Genomic DNA, 19,956 nt, shown 5'->3' on the forward strand with positions numbered 1-19,956 from the left:
TCTAGGTAGTGGAGGATGGCTGCCCTGCTGTGTCACTCTAGGTCTACTGAGGCTGGGAGGAGGGGCCAAACTTGAACTGGCTAAGATTTCTTGTCCTCAAGTCGGCGGTTGGGGAAGAGAAACGTGCTATGCAGACACGCAGGAGGGTTACCTGGTCCAGTGATGGCAGGCATGTTGAAGATCTCCGTCCCAGGCTGGCCAATATCTAGAGCAGGGTGACAAGGTAGGTAAGGCCTAAGCTCACAGTCCTAGGAGATCTGCACTGTTATCTGTCCCCTGTACAGTCTGAGTTGAATGTCTGGGCACAACTAGGGACCTGATCCTCTAGGCTTACTCTGGTAGTTGGTCACCAGCCTATGCCTGTGCTACCTGCTCCAGAAGGGAACAGCCTTGCCCATCTGTCCAAGTCACCTGGGAGGGAACTACTGGTGGAAGAGGACAGTGCAAAGCCCTCAATTGTCACTTTCCAGTGTATTCTCCTAAGCATCTGGTCCATGTGACCCTTAGCTACGGACAAGGGTCCTTGTCCTCCCATATCGGTCATGGTGAAAGGCACCATGTCTGTGACATGACCCTGGAGTAATGTGCTGTGTTCCCTGGCACCAGCTGTTTGTACAGGTTTTACTGAGCGCCTACGGTGTGCAGGGTATTATTGTAGCACTACATGCTGAGCCAGTTAGTAACCACTGGCAGAATGTCAGGCTCCTCCGGGGTGGGGTTTAAAGTATTAGCTCTCTCCTGATGCCAGCCCCAGCCCTGGCTTCCTCTTACTGTATTCTGGCTCGTTCCGGTTGTGGGTGTTGAGTTTCTTGTTGATCTCCTGTTTCTTAGACTTCACCATGGCAGAGTTGCTCTCAGTCAGCTTACTGAAGAAGGCTGGCGGCTGGCTGGTGTTGCCTGGAGACTTGGAGCCCATTCTACAGGGAGTATGAGACATGCAGGGTCAGCAGGCTGGGTAGGAGCTCACCATTTGGGTCACAGTGAAGGGTTCAAAACCAACTGTTTCCCATCCCAGGCTTGCTGGGGACCGTACTTAGCTTTGGCCTGGGGTAGCTTGTGGGCCTCCCAGGGGTACTATGAGTTGCCCTAGTATGACCAGCCTCCAATAGCTAGATTTAAAACAAGAAGCCCCAAGAACACACACTCCTTGAGGCTGGAGGCCTGTTCTGCTGTGTCCACATCTACCCCCATCCTGTTTGCTCCAGCTTATTCTTAAATCCCCAGCAAGTGACAAAACAGGACATGGATCAGGCTGAGATCCCAAATGGGACAGGGTGCTGCCACTGAAGCCCCATGAAAGTTTATACCCTAATGAGCTGGAAATGGCTGAACTGCCACTGTCACCTCTGAGCAGGGTTCATGCCATGGGTACCTGGGCTCCCCTTGTTCCCCGTCGCGATACAGCAGTGGGTATGCAGCGCTCCGAGGGTGTCCTGGCTCAGTCATGCCCTCCGGTGGGGACACAGGTTCAATGCCATCCTCGCTGCTGCCCAGGACTGATGTCTTGCTGGGTTCTGGGGACCTAATGGAGACAGCATCTCAGCTGAGGGTAGAGTTCTTCCTCACAAAGGGGATAGCCCACTGCCCACACCAGGCTCTCTAGATGGCACAGCCCTGCATGATTCCCTGTGAATGGCCAGGCAGCGGCACCTGAGGGCTGTTGAGATTGGGCCACGGTTGGAGTTCTTCTGAAATAATCTAACACTCATGAGCTTTTGTTTATTTTTGAGTCGGGGCAGCCTCACTATGCAGTCCAGGCTGGCGTGAAATTCACAATCCTCTTGCCTCAGCTTCCCCAGAGCCCCCTCACCTATGCTTGCTTAGAAGTGTATGCCACCAAGCCAGGCTGCCTAGGGTGTTTTGACCCATGTTGTGAACCCAGCCAAGGTAAGAATTTGTGTTCACGGTATGGGGTGGTAACTTACTCCTCTATGCCTCTGTTTCCCCATGTGCTAAACCGGAGTGGTGCCTCTGACCCTGGCTAAGTTGGTGTATATAGGGTACTCAGTTGACACCCTACTTTGTGCTAGTTCTGGGACCTTAGTGAGCTTTAACGTGCCCTAGCATCAGTTTCCGGTCAACACAACACCCTGATGAGGTCACCCCCACCCCACTGTCCCCCTGCCAGCATCTGTTGGTGATGTGATTACATCCTCACCTCTTGCCCCCTTCGCTGTGCGGGGATCCCCGGGCTGGGGTGCTGTGGTCAGGGGGTGGGAGGTAGAGGTCGGTAGGTGGGCGGCGGAGATCCAGGACAGGGCAGCTGGCTCCAGGGAAAGAGTAGAGAGGGGCGGGAAGGGGGCCGCTGAGCTGCTGCGGGTGGTGGCGTGTATAGTCCTGTGTGATGACCTCCTGTGGAGAGGGGACAATTCAGGGGCTATCCTGCCAGAACCTTCCAAACCTTCTGAGTAGGGTAGGGCAGAAGAACCCTGACCTAGCTCTTGGTCTCCTGGGTAAGCATCCCCATGTGGACCTTATGGTGATGGCCCCAAAGGACTGGGTATGGTGGGCCACTGTATGTTAACTCCTGTCTGACTCTACGATGTCACTCCCATATCCACTTGCTCTCCTAGTAGCAAGGGCTAGAGAAGGGTACTTACACTGATGTGCTGAGCCAGGGTAACCACCCTCTGGTGACCTTTGATGCCTGGGGCTGTCTGGAGGAGTGGGCTAGTTGAGGGTTGGCTCTCAGGCAATGGCCGCAGATGTGGGAGGTGGGCGGCCTCCCCACTGAGCTTCATGGGGCCTGAGGACACAACAGAGCTGTCAGGGGCTGGGTACAGTGGGAGCTGTGCCTCAGTTTCCCCACCTGCTACTCTCCCTGGGTGTCACCTGGCTGCTTGTGTCGCAGCTCCCCTTCCAAGTGGCTCTTCTCTAGCTCTTCCAACGGTTTGGAGAGCCCCTTGTCATGGGTCAGGCTGGGTGAGCTCACGGGGCTGATGGGTTCCACCCCATCAGGGCTGTAGCCAGCTCCACTGTGGTAACCTGTAACAAGTGGGCTGGATTCAGAATGCGGTGTGGGCTTGGGCTGAGGTGCTCGCTGCCTCCCAGCCATTTCTCCACACTGGCTGGGCCTCAAGATGGAAGGAAAAGATTTCAGCCTAGGGGTAGCCAGTGAGAAGGAATGGTGAGTAATGGGAGGTCAGGCTGTATGCTAGGATACAGACATACCCAAAGGACTGTGGGAGTCTGGCTTGGGCAGTGGGAGCTAGGATGAGGGAAAAAGACTGGTAGTGATGGAGAAATGGGAGGGAGAGTGCATATGAGCAGGTGTTGGGTGGTGTGGGCGAGGGCTCTGACTGAGCAACGCGGGGTCCCCTGCCTTGGCCCAGCCCCACTGTCCCTGACCCATCACAGAGAAGTTTCATTCTCTTTGGGCTGTATGCCGGCTTGGGAAGGAGAGGTGGACACCCAGCCTTCCCGGATAGCCTTCTCTCTCTTCTCTTCCACCTCACTCCCTGCCTTGACTTCTTCCACAGAGTGGCTGCACAGTCAGCTGGTGGCCCCCACATCCCCACTCCCCTATACGAAGGTGCAGGCGGTGGCAGAAGATGGGAGGCGCAGTTGGAGTCCAAACCACAGATCCATTCATTAAAGGAAAAAAGGCGAAAAAATCCAAAAAGAAAAAACAAAAAACAAAAAAAAATCATGATGAAAGGGTGTGCAAACGATGAGGCGCCCATGTGGGCTGGAGTCACCACAGTGTGCGAATTGACGAGGATGAGCTCAAAACAAAATACCAAAACCAACCAAAAATGGGGAAAAATTAAAAGCAAAGATCTGAAAATATCTTTAGGCCACAGATGGGGTGGGCAGGTGGCGGGCCGGATGTCTTACCGTCGCCAGGGGAGTCGTTGGCCAGCGAACCTCCTTCTCGCGGCCCCCTTTCGTGAGCAATTTGACGCGTGATTATTGCGTCTATGAACGTGGCCGCTGTCAGGGTGGTCTTACCCAGAGAACGGAGTTCCAATTCCTGGATGGAAAAGGGTTTACTTTGAGTCTTTTCTCGGTGCAGATCTGAGGCCGAGGCAGGCGCCGGCGGGTCCGGACTGGCATGGTGGGGTGCAAGGCTCTTTGCTGGGGTGCGGGCGATGGCTGTGTGGCTGGAGCTGGGGGGTGCTAGGGATCGGGGCTCAGAGCTCTTGCTGGGTGAGGAGGCAGGTTCCCGGGTTGGGGGCTTGGCGAGGAAGGCATGGCCAGTGTCCACTCGGGGCCGCTCAGGTCGGGTAACCCGAGAGGTTTCCTTGGGTAACAGGACGGGCTCCATGAGGGTAGGGTAGACCCCTTCAAGGGTGCCACCAAGTGGGCAGTGGGTGGCAGGTGGGAATGTGGCAGCTGGGCGGACAGGCGAAGAGGTGGAGGTGGACCTGGAAGGGAAGAGAAAGGTTCAGACAGTGCTACTAGTAAATGACTACCTCACCTCCCTGGAGTCCCTGCCTATGACTAGATGCTCGCACTCCCTGAGACTCCCAGAATAAGCCTGCTCTCTTGACTGACCTAGGCTGGTCCCATTCAGTCTCTCATGCCCAAAGCTTTTCACTGAGTCCCTACCAGGCGCCAAGCACCATCCTGACCCCGAGAATACAGCACCAATTAAGCAAAGTGTGCCAGAGCTTCTGAGAAGACAACAACCCATACAGGAAAAGACAGACTATTCTCTCCTGAGGGCAGCCACTGCCACAGGGCCAGATGTAACTGAGGTGAGTAGAGGGCAGGAAGCCCAAGCAGAGCCAATAGAGGCACACCTAGAACTGGCACCAACGCTGAGCCTCTCAGCAGCAAAAAGCATGCGAGTCAGGAAGCATGGGACTGACTTCAGGCAGAAGCCCACAGCCTGGCACCAACTCTGATGCAACTGTGGGCAGCACTAGCCCTGCAGCCATCCATTAAGCTCCCTGTTCTGTTTTTTCAAATTGGTACTCCTGGGCCTTACATACTAGTTACCACTAGTATGTAACCTGGCCCACCTCAGGACCGTGGGCGTGCCGGGTTCCACGGAGGTGACTCATGTACCCACCCCACCATCTACCATCTGTCAGTCCATCCGCCTGTCCATCCATCCATCCCCATCTACCTTTATATATTTCAAATCATCCATCCGTCTATTACCCATCATCCACCCACCCATCCACTCTACTCATTCATCCATGTGCCTGCCTCCCTGTCCATCCATCCACCAATTCGTCCATCTATGCATTTATCCATCCATCTACCCACACATTCATCTGCCTTCCCTCCGACCCACTCAGCCATCCACCTGACCCAGCCATCTGCCTGCCTTCCCACATGTCCATCATCCACCCATTTGCCTATCCATCAACTTGCCATCCATCCACTCATACACGCATTCATCAGTCCATCCATCTATCTCCACCCCACCCACTCGGCTGTCACTCTTGCTCGAGGTCCACCCATAAACCTGTCTATTCAAAGCATTCTCTAGCCACTCACTACCATCTGCCCAGCTACCTGTGCGTCTCGTCTACCCACTGCATACCCTTCTCTGAGCCATCCTCCAGCTGCCTAAACGCCACCTATCTACCCACTCTCTCCTAACATTCTCACCAATACATTCATCCACCCACCTACCAATCCTGCTGTCTGTTCAATTCTCTACCCGTCTGCCCATCCACACAATCCCCTCCCACTCAGCACGTCCATCCATGTACCCTCCCCCCAGGCTTGTTTCCCCCCGGTGCCAACCTGGCCCACCTCAGGACCGTGGGCGTGCCGGGTTCCACGGAGGTGACCACGCCCTTCATGCTCGTGTTGTGCAGCACACTGGGCCTCTGCTGCAAGGCGTCCTGGGTCCGGGGGGAGATGGGCGAGTGCTGGTGGGTGTGGGAGGCGGGGCGGCTGCTGCCCCCAGCCCCGCTGCTCTGCTCCGTACCTGGTGACAGGCCGCCGAGTCAGGGGGCAGGCCCAGGTGGCCCATGAGGACCTGGGGGTGGGGCGGGGTCTGGGGTGCCCTACCGGGTCTCCAGATGGGTGCATGCTCCACTGTCGTGGTGGATGTGAGGATGGACTTGTCGCGTTCTCGCTCCCGCTCCCGCTCCCGTTCCCGTTCCCGCTCCCGCTCCGATGAGGACGTGGCAGTTGGTTTAGCCAAGTGAGTGGGGCCTCCTGGAAACCCAAGGTCAGAGTCTGAGCTAGAGCCCAAGGGGGCAGAATTCACCTGCAGAGCATAAGGAGCGAGGCACATACCCACCCACCCACTTGGCAGGCGCACCTGGGGACAGCGGTGAGCTGCTGTGGCGGCTGCTGAAGGGTGGGGGCGCCGTGGGGAGGTAGGCAAGGCGGTCGATGGCGGTGGCGGGGGTGCCTGGCGTTGGTGGCACCAGCACAGGTAGGTGTGGCACTTGGGACAGGTCGATAATGCCTGTGGGAGGGGGTGGTCAGCTGTAGGTACCTGAGGGTAAGCCAGAGACCTTGTACCTGGCAGTGCCCCTCCTGGGTGCCAAGCCTGGCCCCGGGCCCCTGACATGTAGTGTCTCTCAACCAACACTTCTTGAGCCAAAGTAATGCCTCCCCCTTAGAGACAGCCTTTTCCTACAGCCCTCACCCTCAGAAGCCCCAGAGTGGCTTTAGGAGCCACTAGGTCATCTCGGAACAACCACTGCAAAGGGACTCAGACTGTTCCAAGGCTTCAGGAGTCAGTGCTCCCAACAGCCTCACACTTTGATTTCTCTTTCTTCTTTGTTATTTGTATTGAGATTGTCTCATGTAGCCTAGGCTAGCCTCAAACTCTATATAGCTGAGGCTGGCCTTGATCCTCCCACTTCTACCTCCCAAGTTCTTAAAGGGGTGCAATACCACAAGCCCAGCCTGTGTGCTAATCTCTTGGATGCTGAAAGATGCCTTGTAGCAAGGGCTCAGAACAACATGTAAAGGCCCACTGTGCATGATAACACACACACAGTTCCTGCTACTCACACAGTTGCTAGATGTGAACTGATGTAAGACATGTTGGCTTCCCCAAGGAGCCAGCATGCACCGCCTAGTCCACTCAGCCAACCGGGTGCACTCAGTGGCATCCACATGGCCCATGCTGCCCACTTTGTATAGTGCAGGACATATATGGACACTAGTGTCTTTTGCACACCACAGCACAGGAAGGCACAGGACGAGGCTCTGCTGATGGGCACAGTCCTGGGCAACTTACCTCGTGGGCCAGCGGCATAATTGAGGGCCAGCGAGGACTCTCGTGGTGACAGACCCCTCAGCATATCAGCACGCTGGGCCATGGCAGAGGCAGCGTTGTGGTGCATTTGCTGCGAGGTGATGTAGTCATTGATGATGGTCTGGCGGTTCTCCAGGGCCGCGGTGTCAGGGTAGCCGCGGATGAGGTAAGGCGGGTACAGGTGTGGGTAGGTGGGGCTGGGGGCCAGGTGCCGGGGCAGGTAGTAGGCTGCCAGGGAGGGAGGGAGGGAGGGTCAGGTGGCCCACGGCTTGTCTTCGTGCTCCCCACTTGTGCACTACCAGCTTCCTCTCCTTGTATACCCACTGCACACACAGATCTTAAGGCTGGCTCCCTGACCATGTGGGATGTCTGCTGTCAGGGCTTCAGGAAGCAGTCCCTGATATAATGCATCAAAAGTACAGGTCCTGACGCACTAACAAAGGTGCCTTCAAAAAGGCTCCACATGATGGCACACACTGGAGCCCTCATTTGATGCACTTGCAAGGCACAGGCGAGTTCTGTAGCAAAAGATCCCTAAGACCCAGCCCATTCCCTAGAGCCTGCTGCTGATCTCAGTACTAGGGCTATCCCCCACTCTCCAAACCCAACATTCCACCCAAGGAATCATCGATTCTCAGATCTGTAGGTTCAGGGTACCCACCTGCTTCCAGAGGGAGCCCTCGGGGTATGGAGGTTGGGTCAAAGGCCAGTGGGATGTGGCCCCGGTACAAGTCCACACCACTTACACCCCGGAGTAAGTGTTCATAGGGAGAGATGGGGTGGGGGTGGTGCTCGGGCACAGTGCTGTGTGGGGACTTGGCGATCTCCCGGGGTGTCGACGTCAGCTTCCTGTCCTGGGATGCCTTGCTGGATAGAAGGCCGCCTATGGAGACAGGTCATAGGCCTCAGCCTCAGAGCAGAGCCTCTGGGCTACATTGTCAGAAAGCCCAGAGTCTCTGGCCTCTCTGCTCCTTATGACAACATTAATTTACTCCCTGATCAATATTCATTCGTTCGTTCGTTCGTTCATTCATTCATTCATTCATTCATTCCATCAACCTGAATTAATCATAGGCTGGCAGTTCCCATGATGAGAAGAGGGATCACCCCAAGAACAAAGCAAACAAGATCCCTGGACCCCAAGGAGCCACTGTCACAGGTAGGAGATGGATGACAAGGGAGGGAGCACACATAGGCTTGAGAGAGAGGGAGATGTTTGAATATAATCTCTCAATGCCACAGTATGTGTCTGGAAGTAAACATAGCCTCCCCAAGTCCTGACATCTGAAGAGGGTGATGCAGGGTACCCAGGGGATGGCTAGAAACAGAACTGAATGTGAAGCCTTCTGGGTAGAAGGCCAGCACGTGCAAAGGAGCTGAGAATGGCAGAGGAAGCCAAGGAGAGGGCTGGACTGAAAGAATCAGAAGTAGAGTGGTGGAGGGAACCCCATTTGTGGGTGCTCTAGTCCACGGCAACACTACTGGAAGGATGTACTCTAGAGAGTGAGAATGTTTCATTTAAACTATTACCATTGTATAATTGTGTGTGTGTGGGGGGGGGCAGAAGACAATTTCAAATGTTGGTCTTCACCTTCCGCCATGTCTGAGATAAAGGCTGTGGCCTTCAGGAGCCCCTCCTGTCTTGGCCTTCCATCTCACTGGGAAGCATGAGGATTACAGATGTGTGTGAGTATGCCTTGCTTTATGAGGCTTCTAGGGGTTTGTCCCCATGCTTGTGCGGCAAGTACTTTAGACACTGAGCTTTCTCCTCAGCCTTGATTTAAATTATTTAAAAAACTTAGTGAGAGGGAACAAGGAAGGCTCTGAATGCAATGTGGAAGCAGGGCAGCAGATGGATTGGCTGTGACATGAGGCAACGGCCAGGGTATCCTGTGGAAAGTGAGCTGTCCCCTTCCCACAACAGGCAAACTATGGGAGCCTCACTCACTCACCTTCCTGAAGGCGTGGGGTGGGCTCCCTCGTAGTTACAGGTGAGCCACGTGGTAAGTGGCTGGTGAAGGGGGCCCCATGATCTTCATAGGTCAGTGGGCTTTGCCGTGGCTTGCCCAACTCAGGCACGACAACTGGGGCTCCACGTGTGATGGAGCCTCCCGCACCACTGGTGGCCCCTGACCGGCTCTTGAGACTCTCTTCATAGCAGGCACGCTCCAGTGCCCGGGCGTCAGCCATCATGTCCAGCGGGTGCAGGGCAGGGAAGGGCCGGCCAGGGCTGCCGATGATGGAGCGTACATCGTGTTTCTTGGTGCCAGTGGTGGGCGCCCCGGAGTCATACTTGAGTGGTGTGCCCTAGGAAGAAGGTGTGGGTTTGCACTTGGCTGTCCAGCTGCCACCCTTCCTGTACTGCTGCTCAACATGGAGCATCTCAAACCCCTTGGGCTGATGGACAGAGATCCATGATGTCCAGGAGCCTGGCTGCTCTGCCTACTTAGGCCTGGCTACAGCCCCAGAGACACCCGCTGATCCAGGGGCGCCAGAGTGAGGCCAACTGCAGGTAGACGCAACCTTCCTCACCCAGTAGACCCTGACTACCCAGCAACACTATAGAATTCCCCAGTCAGATACACCCGTGACCCCAGGCTGTGGCTCTAGGTCCAGAGCTGTCATTACATTCACCATCAGGTCTCAGATGGCACCATGGAGAAGGGAACTGTGCACTGGACATCATGGAGAGGATCCCATGGTCTTTGCCAGGATGGGACACTGGGCACACTTAGGCCCCAGGTCTCAGTTTCTACTCAAGTGTTTTTGTTACTATTAAACTTTAAAACTTTGGGGAAGGGAATTAAGTCAGAGTATTGCTTTCGGGGGCTAGCCTTGAACTTACTATCCTCCTCACTCAGTCTCCCAAGTGCTGAGATTCAGGAGGGTCCAATATTTTGGTTACTGTCCTAAGATAGGGTGGCACCTTAATGTTCAAAAGAATTCCCTTTCTGGTCAATCGCTGGGTGTCCCTGGCATCAGATAGCAGTCCCTCCCTAGATGCCTTTGTTCAGCTGCTTTGTCTTTTCCTTCCCCATCAAGCCATGACCATGGGGTAGAACCAGGTCCCCCATGGAGCCTCTTGATGCATATGTGCAGGTGGAGATGTTGACAGCGGCAAAGTGACAGAAATAGGGATGCGAGACTTGGGTTTCACAAATGCCATCAGTGACCCACAGCAAGTTGGTAACCTCTCTGGGCCTCAATTTATGCACCAAAGCAATGGGGTCAGTATGAGAACCCCCTTAGGCTTGGCCAAGTCCCAGCCCCTCCTACGTGCTCCTAATACCTGGGTGATGGAACCCTCCTTGAGAGGCCGTGGGGCCAGGGGTAGCTCAGGTGTGCGGCGCAGCTCCTCTCGAGGAATCTCATGGATAGAGCGACCCGCCTCCTTCACAGTCGCTACCACACCCTCGTGAGCTGGCTTCAACTTCAGGGGACCAAGAGGGTCCAAGGGCCGGGTCTTGTAGGTCTCAGTCAGGTCCCGAGGTGGTGGTGGGGGCGGTGGTGTGCCCTCTCGTTTCAAGAGCTTGGCCTCCCGACGTAAGTAGTCCTCCTGGGCCTCCACATATGACCTCGGGATTCCTGTCAGGTAAACAGCATTGACTCTCCACGGCCTTGCCTGGCTCAGCCTGGGGGCTCCCAGCAGTGATGCCTGGATCTAGACTGCCTGAGTTCAAATCCACCTTTTCCTATGTGACCTTGGGTATGCAAACTGACTTCTCTGAGCCTGTTTCTTCATAGGAAGTGAGGACACTAACTGAAACCACATTGTGACGCTCATCACAAAGACACGAGTAAAAGGGCCATTCAATTATCTGAGGCTCCTCCAGGTGTGAAGTGAGAGTAGTCACTCCACCTAAAAAGCACACGGGTGGGAGGGGCTGGCCCCTGTTTCCAAATCCCTGGCCTGTATTGAGCCTGAGGACAGAATGGCATCAAGGGGCGGGGTTGGTGGGGTGTACCTTGTGTGATGGAGCCTCGGATGTGATGTTGCTCCTTGAGGTGGGGGCTGTGCTGCTCGGGGATGGCACGGCCCATGAGTCCTGGGGAAGACAGGGATGGTGTCACTGTATGGTATCTGGAAGGCCTGGAGTCCACCAATGGTAGTCTCCATCATGACATAGGACCCAGCAGGTAAGCACCTCTTTCCCTAGGTGCTCTAAGTTGAGCCTCAGTTTCGCTGTTAACATTGGGCCAACCACTAACTGGCTCTCTCCAGGGATGTCAAGAGGTCACCTCCTAGGACAGCACCTGACCCTGGTGAGCCACTATAGCAAGACACTTACCCTCAATGCTGGCTGAGGTGATGGTCCTGCCCACACGGCCTTCCATCATGTCATAGGTGCGCTTAGGGGCAGCAGTCTCGTGGGGCGGGCCGGAGCTGCTCCTGCCATCCTCCTTGGAGCACTGTGACACGGACATACCACCTGGGAGCCAGAAAGAACATACAATGTGGAATGGCTGCAGGGTGCTGGCACCATAGACATGTGGTTTGGCCTGCAAACAGGCAGAGCTAGAAGGCAGGCTGGATGAGCCTGTGGGACCCTCAAAACCAGCTCAATTGGGAATTGCTCTGGGCAGAAAGAGCAGAGGCGGTGCTGCCCACTGCTATGTAGGTGGGTGGGCATCTGTGCCCATGGCCACATGCACACATTAACAAAGACACATCAACACACATTTGTGTACACAGGGAAGCCCCTCATAAGCTTCTATAGATCTGCATATGCACAGATGTGTGCACCTGGCCCAAGGACCCTGTGAAGCCATTTTTACACATGTGCCTTAGCATGACTGGCAGTGAGTGGCTTTGCCTTCCCCAGTAACTTGGACATTCTGAGACATGGGAGATTACAATGACAGAGCTGGTGGCTGGGGCTGGGGCAGACAGTGAGTAATGGTCTGAACACTTCAGACCTATTGGACCCAGAAAGGACCCAGAGGGCATCCAAATCTCCATAGACAAGCTGGAAGGTCACAATCTGAGGCTGTGGAGGCTCCCAAGCTGTGACTCAGGGTTCTGCTAAGACCTGTGCCAGCCAGCTCTACCATCACTGGGAGCTGTCAGTGGGACATGCAGCTGGCACCAGAGGCAGCTGCAGCCCTTTCCCAAGACTGGGCTCCATTGGCAGGTGCCACAGCCACACAGGGCCACTTGTACCTCCAGAACGAGGGGGTCTGTGGGGCTGAAGGAATAGAGAAGCTGGCAGACCCCATGCCTGCAGCTGGCAGTGCTGGGGACAGGTACCTGGCTATTGGGTTATGGGTCCCTCAACTCTCGAACTGCACTGGCTACCACAAATTTTCCCTGTCATGGCACTCAGCTTTCCCAGCCTTAGTTGGGGGTAGTCATCAAGGCCAGCCCAGACCTCTGCTGGGTTGTATGCCTGTAGGACAGGGAGTCACTCCCCGACTGCTTCCTGGTCATCATTTCAGTTCTACCTGTCTTTAAAGACACCTCTGTAAGTCCCACAGCCTTCTCCATAACTAGGCTGCCTTGTCCCTCCAGGGTTAGGACAGGGCCCTCAAGGAAGGACCTTGAGTATATGTACCTCTTCATATGGAAGGCGGGCAGAATTGCAGCCCTCAACCTGCCAAGGCTACCTAAAGGAGCACAATGCCAACTCCAAAGGCACCTGCCTACCTTCCGCCCTGCCAGAGGACCTCCCCGTCTCAGCCAAGTGTGGACATGCCACAACTGGATGTCTGGGGATGCATCTTGCAATCCGGCCTTCATGACTCTTAATCAACAAGGGGTTTCCAACACACCCCTTGCAGGGGTATCCTAAGTTGGCAGACAGTTACTGTCTGGTGTGTTCTTGCCCCCAGTGTCTTTGCTACGTCTGTCTTGACAACAGAGAGCCTGGGAATTGAAAGAAAGGGGTACAGGCAAAGCCACTCCACCTAACTGCCAGTGCCTCATGGTTGTCTGTAGTCCTGTACTCACCTTCATAGGACAAGACATGGCCCTTCTTGCCCTCATAAATGACATGGCCCTTGGGCAGGGTGTCCTCTCGTGCACGGTCAAGGCGACTTGGGCTGTCCTCACCGACAATCCTGCTGATGGTACCCTTGTAAAGGACGTCAGCTGGTGTGCCCTATATAGGTGGAGGAGTAAGCACCCAGATCTGGGGGTGACTCTCACCACACACTCCTTGCTATCCCACAAAGCACACACACAGAACACACACAGAGACAGAACCTCACTCAGCACTGTTGCTAGTGTCACTCGTCCTGGCTTCCTAGTGCCAGCGTTGCTGTAAACACCCCTTTCACTTGCACCCTCCTACAGATGCTATCAAGAATAGAATTATATTATTTGAGAGACAAGGTCTCTCACTCTGTAGGTCTGGAATGCACCACCCTCCTGCCTCAGCCTTCCCAGTGCTGGGACTACATGTCTCAGCCACCACATCAGGCTGGATGTTATTATTCTATCTACTTCAGACAGGAAAACTGAGGTACGGAGCAATCATGATCACTCAGTAAACTTTTCCTGGCCTGGAATTGTCAGCTGCTATTGACTCAACACTCCTCCATCCTCTGTCCACTATAATTAGCAAAGATATCCCTAGATGCCACCTGATGCCCCATCCCAGGGCATCTAGGGATGAGTATGACCGACAGAGAAACATTGATTTGGAGGGATAAGATCCCCACCAGCAGGAGGTGTCAAGCTGACAGCATCCAGTCTGGTGGGGCAGCATCCACCTTAGATGACTTCTGTGAACACGGGTGGGGCTATTAGTGTAGCCAGGGCGCCACACCACAGGGGATGAAAGAGGGCAGTCACCTCAAGCTGCTGGGCCATTTCACTTTTCTGAACACTATTTTATACACCCATACAGACCATGGTTCTTTGGACAAAATCCAAAGAACATGGGGAGCCACCATGACCCTCTCAGCCTGCTCCAAGACCTGAGTACTATCCTGGCAGCTGAGCAGAGCATGGGCTGCATGGCCTTGGAATCCAGGGTAGCTGGACAACAGTGGGGTACGTCGTCTCCACCTGCTTCCCATGTAGGTCTCACCAACACCTCTGTCACTGACTGTCCCAAACAGACAGGCCTTAAGAGTGGTGACCTCACTCTCCACTAAGCCTAAACCAATGGAAAAGGTCACCCAGCCTTCAAGAACCGGCATCCCTCAGACCTGGCCCCTGAAGCTCTGCATGCTGACCTTGTGTCCTATGACCTCCTTAGAATAACTCCTGGTGATAATATTTCTGTCAGAGGGGAAACTGAGTCAGGGAGGGCCACTGCTGCCAGAGCATATGGCTGATTTTTTGCCCCCAGCTTTTGCTCTTTGCTTTAAAAAGCCCACGATTTCCGAACAGACTCCAGGGGAAGCCTGGGGCATCAAAGTTTGTTCCCTGTAGTGAGTCAAAAGGACACGGTGGAGGGCAGCCCTGTGTCTGGCAGCCCTCCTGGGGGTGTGTCTGAGCACACACAGTGGCACTAAGTCAAGCACCCATCACTGGGTGATGTGCCAGGAGCCAGCTGCAAACCCTGCTCTGTCTATTCCTTCTGGCCATGCTAGCTAACATATCACTTCCTTCTTCCTGGCCCTGGTGACTCTCTGAGTCCAGGCACTTCAATGATTTGTGACTCCTGGCTATCCCCATCTGTGGTTGGTTTCTGCCACATCTAACTGTTTAAGACATGAGACACTTGCTCTGTTTATCATCCTAGGCCTGACCCCGCACGGCACGGTGACCACTCAGACCATCATCTCTGGTCTGCTCATCCCATCCCAGCCACCCTGCCCCCAGCACTTACGTGGGTGATAGAGCCGCGGTAGCTGGGGCCATCTGCGGCTCGGGTGCTCGGGAGGCCCTTGGTGATGCTCCCACTGGTGGTGGAGCCCAGTGCCGTCCCTGGAAGGAATAAGACACAACTTTTAGGGCCCCAAGTGTGCCACCCAATTATCCCTTTTGGTGTCTCAAGGGTGAGGAGACAGCCATGATGTCTTTTGGGGTTCTCTAGGAGAAAGTGGTTGGCCGGGCCTTACCTCTCAGCACAGAGGTCTCCTGAGCAGTGGGTACTCCCAGACTCTCAGGTGGCCCAGCCTGACCCCGTGGGGACAACTGCTCCTGCTTCACTCCACTGAATGGGGCTGGGGGTGGGGGAGACAATACACAGGGGTCTCAGGCTGCCCCTTCCACTGGGCTCCCCAGGCCAAGACTGCCCACCCCTCAGCACTGGAACCAAAGGGTCATGGGCACTCACCTAGCTTCTTGGGGTCCACAGCAAGAGGCAGCCCCATAGAGAGAGGACCCATGGGGGCCTTGGCATGCTCTGAGTGGGGCACTCGAAGCTGTACTGACATTCCCTGCCAGGGCAAGAGAAATAGGTCACAGGCAGACTCAGCCACAGGGAGAGTCCTGCCTAGGACCTGAGGATATACAGGTCAGGGACAGGACTGTGGACAGGCCAACACCCACCCAAGGCCAGTGCTCACGTAAAGGACACAGTATGAATGCCTTGCACATGCACGTGGTGAGGGCAGGCAGGCTGCAGAGGCGATTAAGGGCTTACCACGTAATACTCGACAGCCTGCAGCAGCTACAGCTCCCCACCCTCCCACTTAACAGAGGATGAACTGAGGCCCAGAGAAGTTGAGTCACTTGCCTGAGGCCATAGAGTGGAATGCACAGCCTCTGATCCAGACAGCCCCACAGGCTGGCCCGAGCAGCAGGAGTGAGGGTACCAGCCACCACCCAGCACCACCCCTGGAAACATCCCAAGGCTTGAAAGCTCTTCACGATGGAAGACCCAGCCCAAGAGGCACTCACCTGGGAGATGGCACCTAGCTGCCTCTCAAGTACGCCGGGATGCTTAGCAGAAGAGATGAGGGGTGGGGGGTTAGAGATGGGAGGACGTGGTAGGACAGGCCGGGCACTATCGTGGAGACCCAGAGGCAGTGGGTGACCTGCAAGGAAACATTAAGTATATACTGGAGGCTCCTCTACATGTCTCTGCTTCAGTGACCTGAGCCTTCCACTGGAACCTCAAAGTCCTGGAGTGTCCCTGCACCATCATCTCCCATTCCACATCAAGCCACTAAGCCAGTGCCCCATTTCCACTCCTTTCCTAGGATTCTCCTCTCCACACAGGGATCAAAGGGTCTTTTCCAAAGTCAGCAGGCCATCCCCTCCCTATGCCATGAGCCTGCAATGGCTCCCACAGCCCTCAGGAGAGTCACCTATGGCATGGATTTTAGTGGCACATGACTGGGGATCTCTGGGCTGGCTGAATAGTAATTTTCTGCTGTGACAACTTGATTTGGTGCCAAGAGTCCCTACTCTTTCTGGCCCTTTGCATATGCCGTTCCTTCCTCCTGGCATGCTTTTCCCTGCCCCCCAATGTCCTTTGGTACACTCATCCTTCCTTCAGGGTCACCTCTACCCGGGCTAGCTCCTGCTGATGCTATCTTTGTTGGCCTCTGGCTGGGCTCCTTTTAATGGTGGTGAGGCCCACCAAGAATAGAAAACCTAGGTGGCTCTCCAACCAGTCTCACAGCATGTCAACCAAGGCTGCCCCCCACCCCCACCCCCACCACCCATTCTCTGGCTTAGTACTGGCAGAAAATATCTTCCATGCTAGCCTCCCATTGCCAGCTCAAGCACCTCTCATGGCTCCCTATGGCCACCGCAGGTAGTATGGTAGCTTTCCCAAGTCTCAGAAGGTCCCCAGCTTCCTGGTGCTGAGCAGACCAAACCTTCAGCCTGGTCTCATCTGACCAGGACCCTTCACTATGCAGCCCTGTGCCAGTGCAAAGAGCTGGTTGCCATGGACTGCAGAGACCTAATTAGCAGCATGCCTACTCACCAGGTGGTGTGTAGGAGAAGGCAGAGGGGTCTGGGGCGTGTGGGGAAGTCTTAATCACTTCCCTCGGAGGGATGGGGAAGGGCAGGCCCGATGTCCAGCGTGGGGGTTCAGTAGGTAGCTTCGGGCCTTCAGTAGGGAAGGCCGGAAAGAATGAGGATTTCTCTGCTGAGAGAAGAAGGAGGTGGGCAGTCAGGGAGTGCTCTGCCATCCTGTACCCTGTAGCCCCACTGGCCAGCTGTGACAGGACTCTGACAAGAGGGGCCTGGGGACATGGCAGCGCAGGTGTGATGCCATGCATGTCCCCATGGCACTTGCTTGGTAGGGGACTGGCTCACAGCATGGGCCACAGGGAACCCCTAGGCACAAGAATGGGGCTCTGGGATCAACAGTCCAAAGGCATCCATCTGTGCCAGGAAAGAGGGCTTGTCAGACCCTCAGGCAGGAGTGGCACCCACTGCACTGTAGCCATCTCTATCCACGGAGTTACTAGCTGCAGCAGAGCTGAGGAGGCACAACAGAGGGTATGTGTCAGAGGGCTAACCTTTGCTTCATAGCTGCCTGCAAATGCCACCAGCTGGGTGCATAAGACCAAGAGTAGTGGTTCAGGCTTGCTGATCAAGGACTGCATGTTACGGCAAGGACATGGCTACAGCAGCCACTCCAGATAAGCAGAGGCAGTCCCAGCCATCTACTATATGCTAGTCACTGTGCTGGGCCCCAGCCAGGCCTTGCTTGACGCGCCTGCATGGGTACAGACAGAGGACAGTGACCAGACCCGTTTGATGAGGTCTCTCAGTCACTTGCCAAATGTGGACATGTCTGGATTGGAACTCACATGGCTACAAACAGCAGGAAAAGTAGCACTCTCCCAGATGTCACAGCCAGTTTGTTCCTTCCTGATTGAGACCTCAGCTACTGAGTGCAGGGGAGAGCTAGGCATGCAGGCGGCTGGTGGCAGCCCATGGCCTGTGCTTATAACTATGCCACATGGCCCACGCACTCTGTGACTCTCGGGCCAGCACTCAGTGAGGCTCCACAAGCTCTCACATTAGCTGCAATCCGTTCTAAGCTGCAAGCTCTGGCTGGATACATTCTGGGGATCACAAATCACCCAGAAATTATGAAGGCCACTGTCCCCAGCCTCAGAACAGGAACTGACAGACAGACTCATCTCCTGCGCTACCTCCACATAATCTTAGGTTATAGTGAAGACAAGTTGAGGCAGAAGTAGAGTCCCAAGTGCTACAGTGCACATCTCTCCCTCAGGGAGGGCCGTACTCCCTCTGAACTCATGCCCTGGGGAGGCGATGGCTCACAGAAGGAACTGACATGGGGTTCACATTCTCTACCTACAGGGCTTGCTCTGAACCAGGAAGTTCAAACACCTGGTGCCCTGGCTCCCTGTGCACCTTGGCTGCCCCATCCAGCTTGGCTCTGGAGAGCTGAGGGACAGAGAGGGGAAGACTCAGGCTGGAAGGAAATAGGGTCAGACCCAGCCGATGCAGGCAGGTGGCTCAGAGCCAGGATGGACAACCTGTTCCTCCAGCTGGGCCCAGGGATCCCGAGGGACCTTCCTGGCCTGGAGACTCCCTGCTGGAGCCAGGACAGAGAAATCTGGCTTCCTGCATGTTGGGTTCATGTGTCCCCTGGGGAGCAGAGCGGTGGCCAGACCATGTGAGAGATGGAGCCTGCCACCAGGTGCAATGTTCCCCAGGGAGGAGTCTAGGAAACAAAAATGCAGCCCTGGCCCCATAGCTGGGCCCAGCACCAGCCTCAGGGACCATGGGCTGCTGGCTCTTTTCCCAGGGCCTGCGGCCTGGGGCCCCAACTCAACAGGACCTGGCTGGTCCTGGATGGCTTCAGTCCTGTTCTGCCACAGCTGCCTGGCCTGAGCTAGACCAGTGCCTCTCCCCTCCCCCACTGCCACCCCATCTTGAGTCTGGCTGGCTTCTCATAATGCATTGTGTTCTACACCACCCCTGGCCTCTTAAAACCCACCCCTCACTGTCGTAAGCTCCAGCCCCAGCTCCAACAAGACACCCTGCCCTCTTACCCCAGGGGTCATCACTATGTCCCTCTGGCTTGGCCTCAGGAACAAACTCAAGCCTCCCCTTCCTCCCACTTCCAAGGCCACCTGTCAAGTCCAGGTTGCCCTAGAGCTGTTGGGAGGAGCGTCTCAACCCGCCTCCCACCCCTGCCCTACTCCCTTCTGTCCCTTCTCAACAAGAATCAGACACTGATCCCCCCCCCCCCCCATCAGATGGCGTTCCCCTGGCCCAGCACACTGGTCACTCAAAGCTGTTCTCCACTGTAGCAGCAGCTATGCAATCTAGTCCCCGTTTGCCTCTCTTCTGCCAGCCACAACCTCCTCAAGCAATTCTTAGGACCTGAAGGGCCTTTTCCCATCATCTCCCACCCCCACCTCACTCTGCCAGATCCTCGCTAGACACACAGTTCACAGGCCACCCCGCACCCGCCCTGCCCCATTTGTTTCTCATGCCAGCTCAGGCAGCAACTTTACCTCCCTCTGACAATCCCAGTGTACATACAGCAGGACAAACGTCCAAGTACCACGGAGCCCTGGCAGATGCCGCCCACTACTTGCACGGAAAGCTCTATACGGTGTGCTGAAGATGAAGGGATGTGGACAGCGGGCAAGCCAGGGAGAGCCTAGCCAGTCCAGCTCAGGTCAGCCCAGCTCTTGTTTTAGCAGAGATCTGCATGGTTCCCTTAGGGAGCCCAAAGGTCACATGCAAACTGATTCACACCAAAGGAGAAGCTGGCTACAGATACGTTTGCATGTACATATGTGCACGCATGCGTGCATGTGTACACACATACACACCAAGTCACCAGCACAGGATTACCTCTGGTTTCTCAAGAGCCCCCAGCCCAAGCACCTTCTGGAGCTTGTGGCTAAGCCCTGTGATCTGCTACCTTAACCAT

General features: G+C 55.4%; 1 protein-coding gene across 23 annotated transcripts in view; it reads right to left on the reverse strand.

Moving 5' to 3' along the window:
- Ncor2 (nuclear receptor corepressor 2) overlaps positions 1 to 19,956 on the reverse strand; it is a 160,456-nt gene that overhangs the window by 5,442 nt on the left and 135,058 nt on the right. For 12 of the 23 annotated variants that reach the window (XM_035443336.1, XM_035443333.1, XM_035443334.1 and 9 more), the window contains 22 exons: positions 17,011 to 17,175; positions 15,975 to 16,111; positions 15,409 to 15,511; positions 15,191 to 15,295; positions 14,959 to 15,056; positions 13,128 to 13,278; positions 11,470 to 11,610; positions 11,146 to 11,226; positions 10,470 to 10,765; positions 9,133 to 9,487; positions 7,842 to 8,063; positions 7,163 to 7,408; positions 6,230 to 6,379; positions 5,974 to 6,123; positions 5,704 to 5,890; positions 3,952 to 4,367; positions 2,833 to 2,985; positions 2,601 to 2,746; positions 2,159 to 2,352; positions 1,373 to 1,522; positions 772 to 917; positions 152 to 205 (listed from right to left, as the gene is read on the reverse strand). In XM_035443336.1, coding sequence (XP_035299227.1) covers positions 152 to 205; positions 772 to 917; positions 1,373 to 1,522; positions 2,159 to 2,352; positions 2,601 to 2,746; positions 2,833 to 2,985; positions 3,952 to 4,367; positions 5,704 to 5,890; positions 5,974 to 6,123; positions 6,230 to 6,379; positions 7,163 to 7,408; positions 7,842 to 8,063; positions 9,133 to 9,487; positions 10,470 to 10,765; positions 11,146 to 11,226; positions 11,470 to 11,610; positions 13,128 to 13,278; positions 14,959 to 15,056; positions 15,191 to 15,295; positions 15,409 to 15,511; positions 15,975 to 16,111; positions 17,011 to 17,175 — 3,846 coding nt within the window. Of the gene's footprint in view, positions 1 to 151; positions 206 to 771; positions 918 to 1,372; positions 1,523 to 2,158; positions 2,353 to 2,600; positions 2,747 to 2,832; positions 2,986 to 3,837; positions 4,368 to 5,703; positions 5,891 to 5,973; positions 6,124 to 6,229; positions 6,380 to 7,162; positions 7,409 to 7,841; positions 8,064 to 9,132; positions 9,488 to 10,469; positions 10,766 to 11,145; positions 11,227 to 11,469; positions 11,611 to 13,127; positions 13,279 to 14,958; positions 15,057 to 15,190; positions 15,296 to 15,408; positions 15,512 to 15,974; positions 16,112 to 17,010; positions 17,176 to 19,956 lie in introns of all 23 variants that reach the window. The other 11 variants (XM_027413884.2, XM_027413887.2, XM_027413882.2 and 8 more) reach the window with 5 other exon arrangements.

This window comes from Cricetulus griseus, chromosome 4, assembly GCF_003668045.3.
Source record: "Cricetulus griseus strain 17A/GY chromosome 4, alternate assembly CriGri-PICRH-1.0, whole genome shotgun sequence".
Taxonomy (NCBI): domain Eukaryota; kingdom Metazoa; phylum Chordata; class Mammalia; order Rodentia; family Cricetidae; genus Cricetulus; species Cricetulus griseus.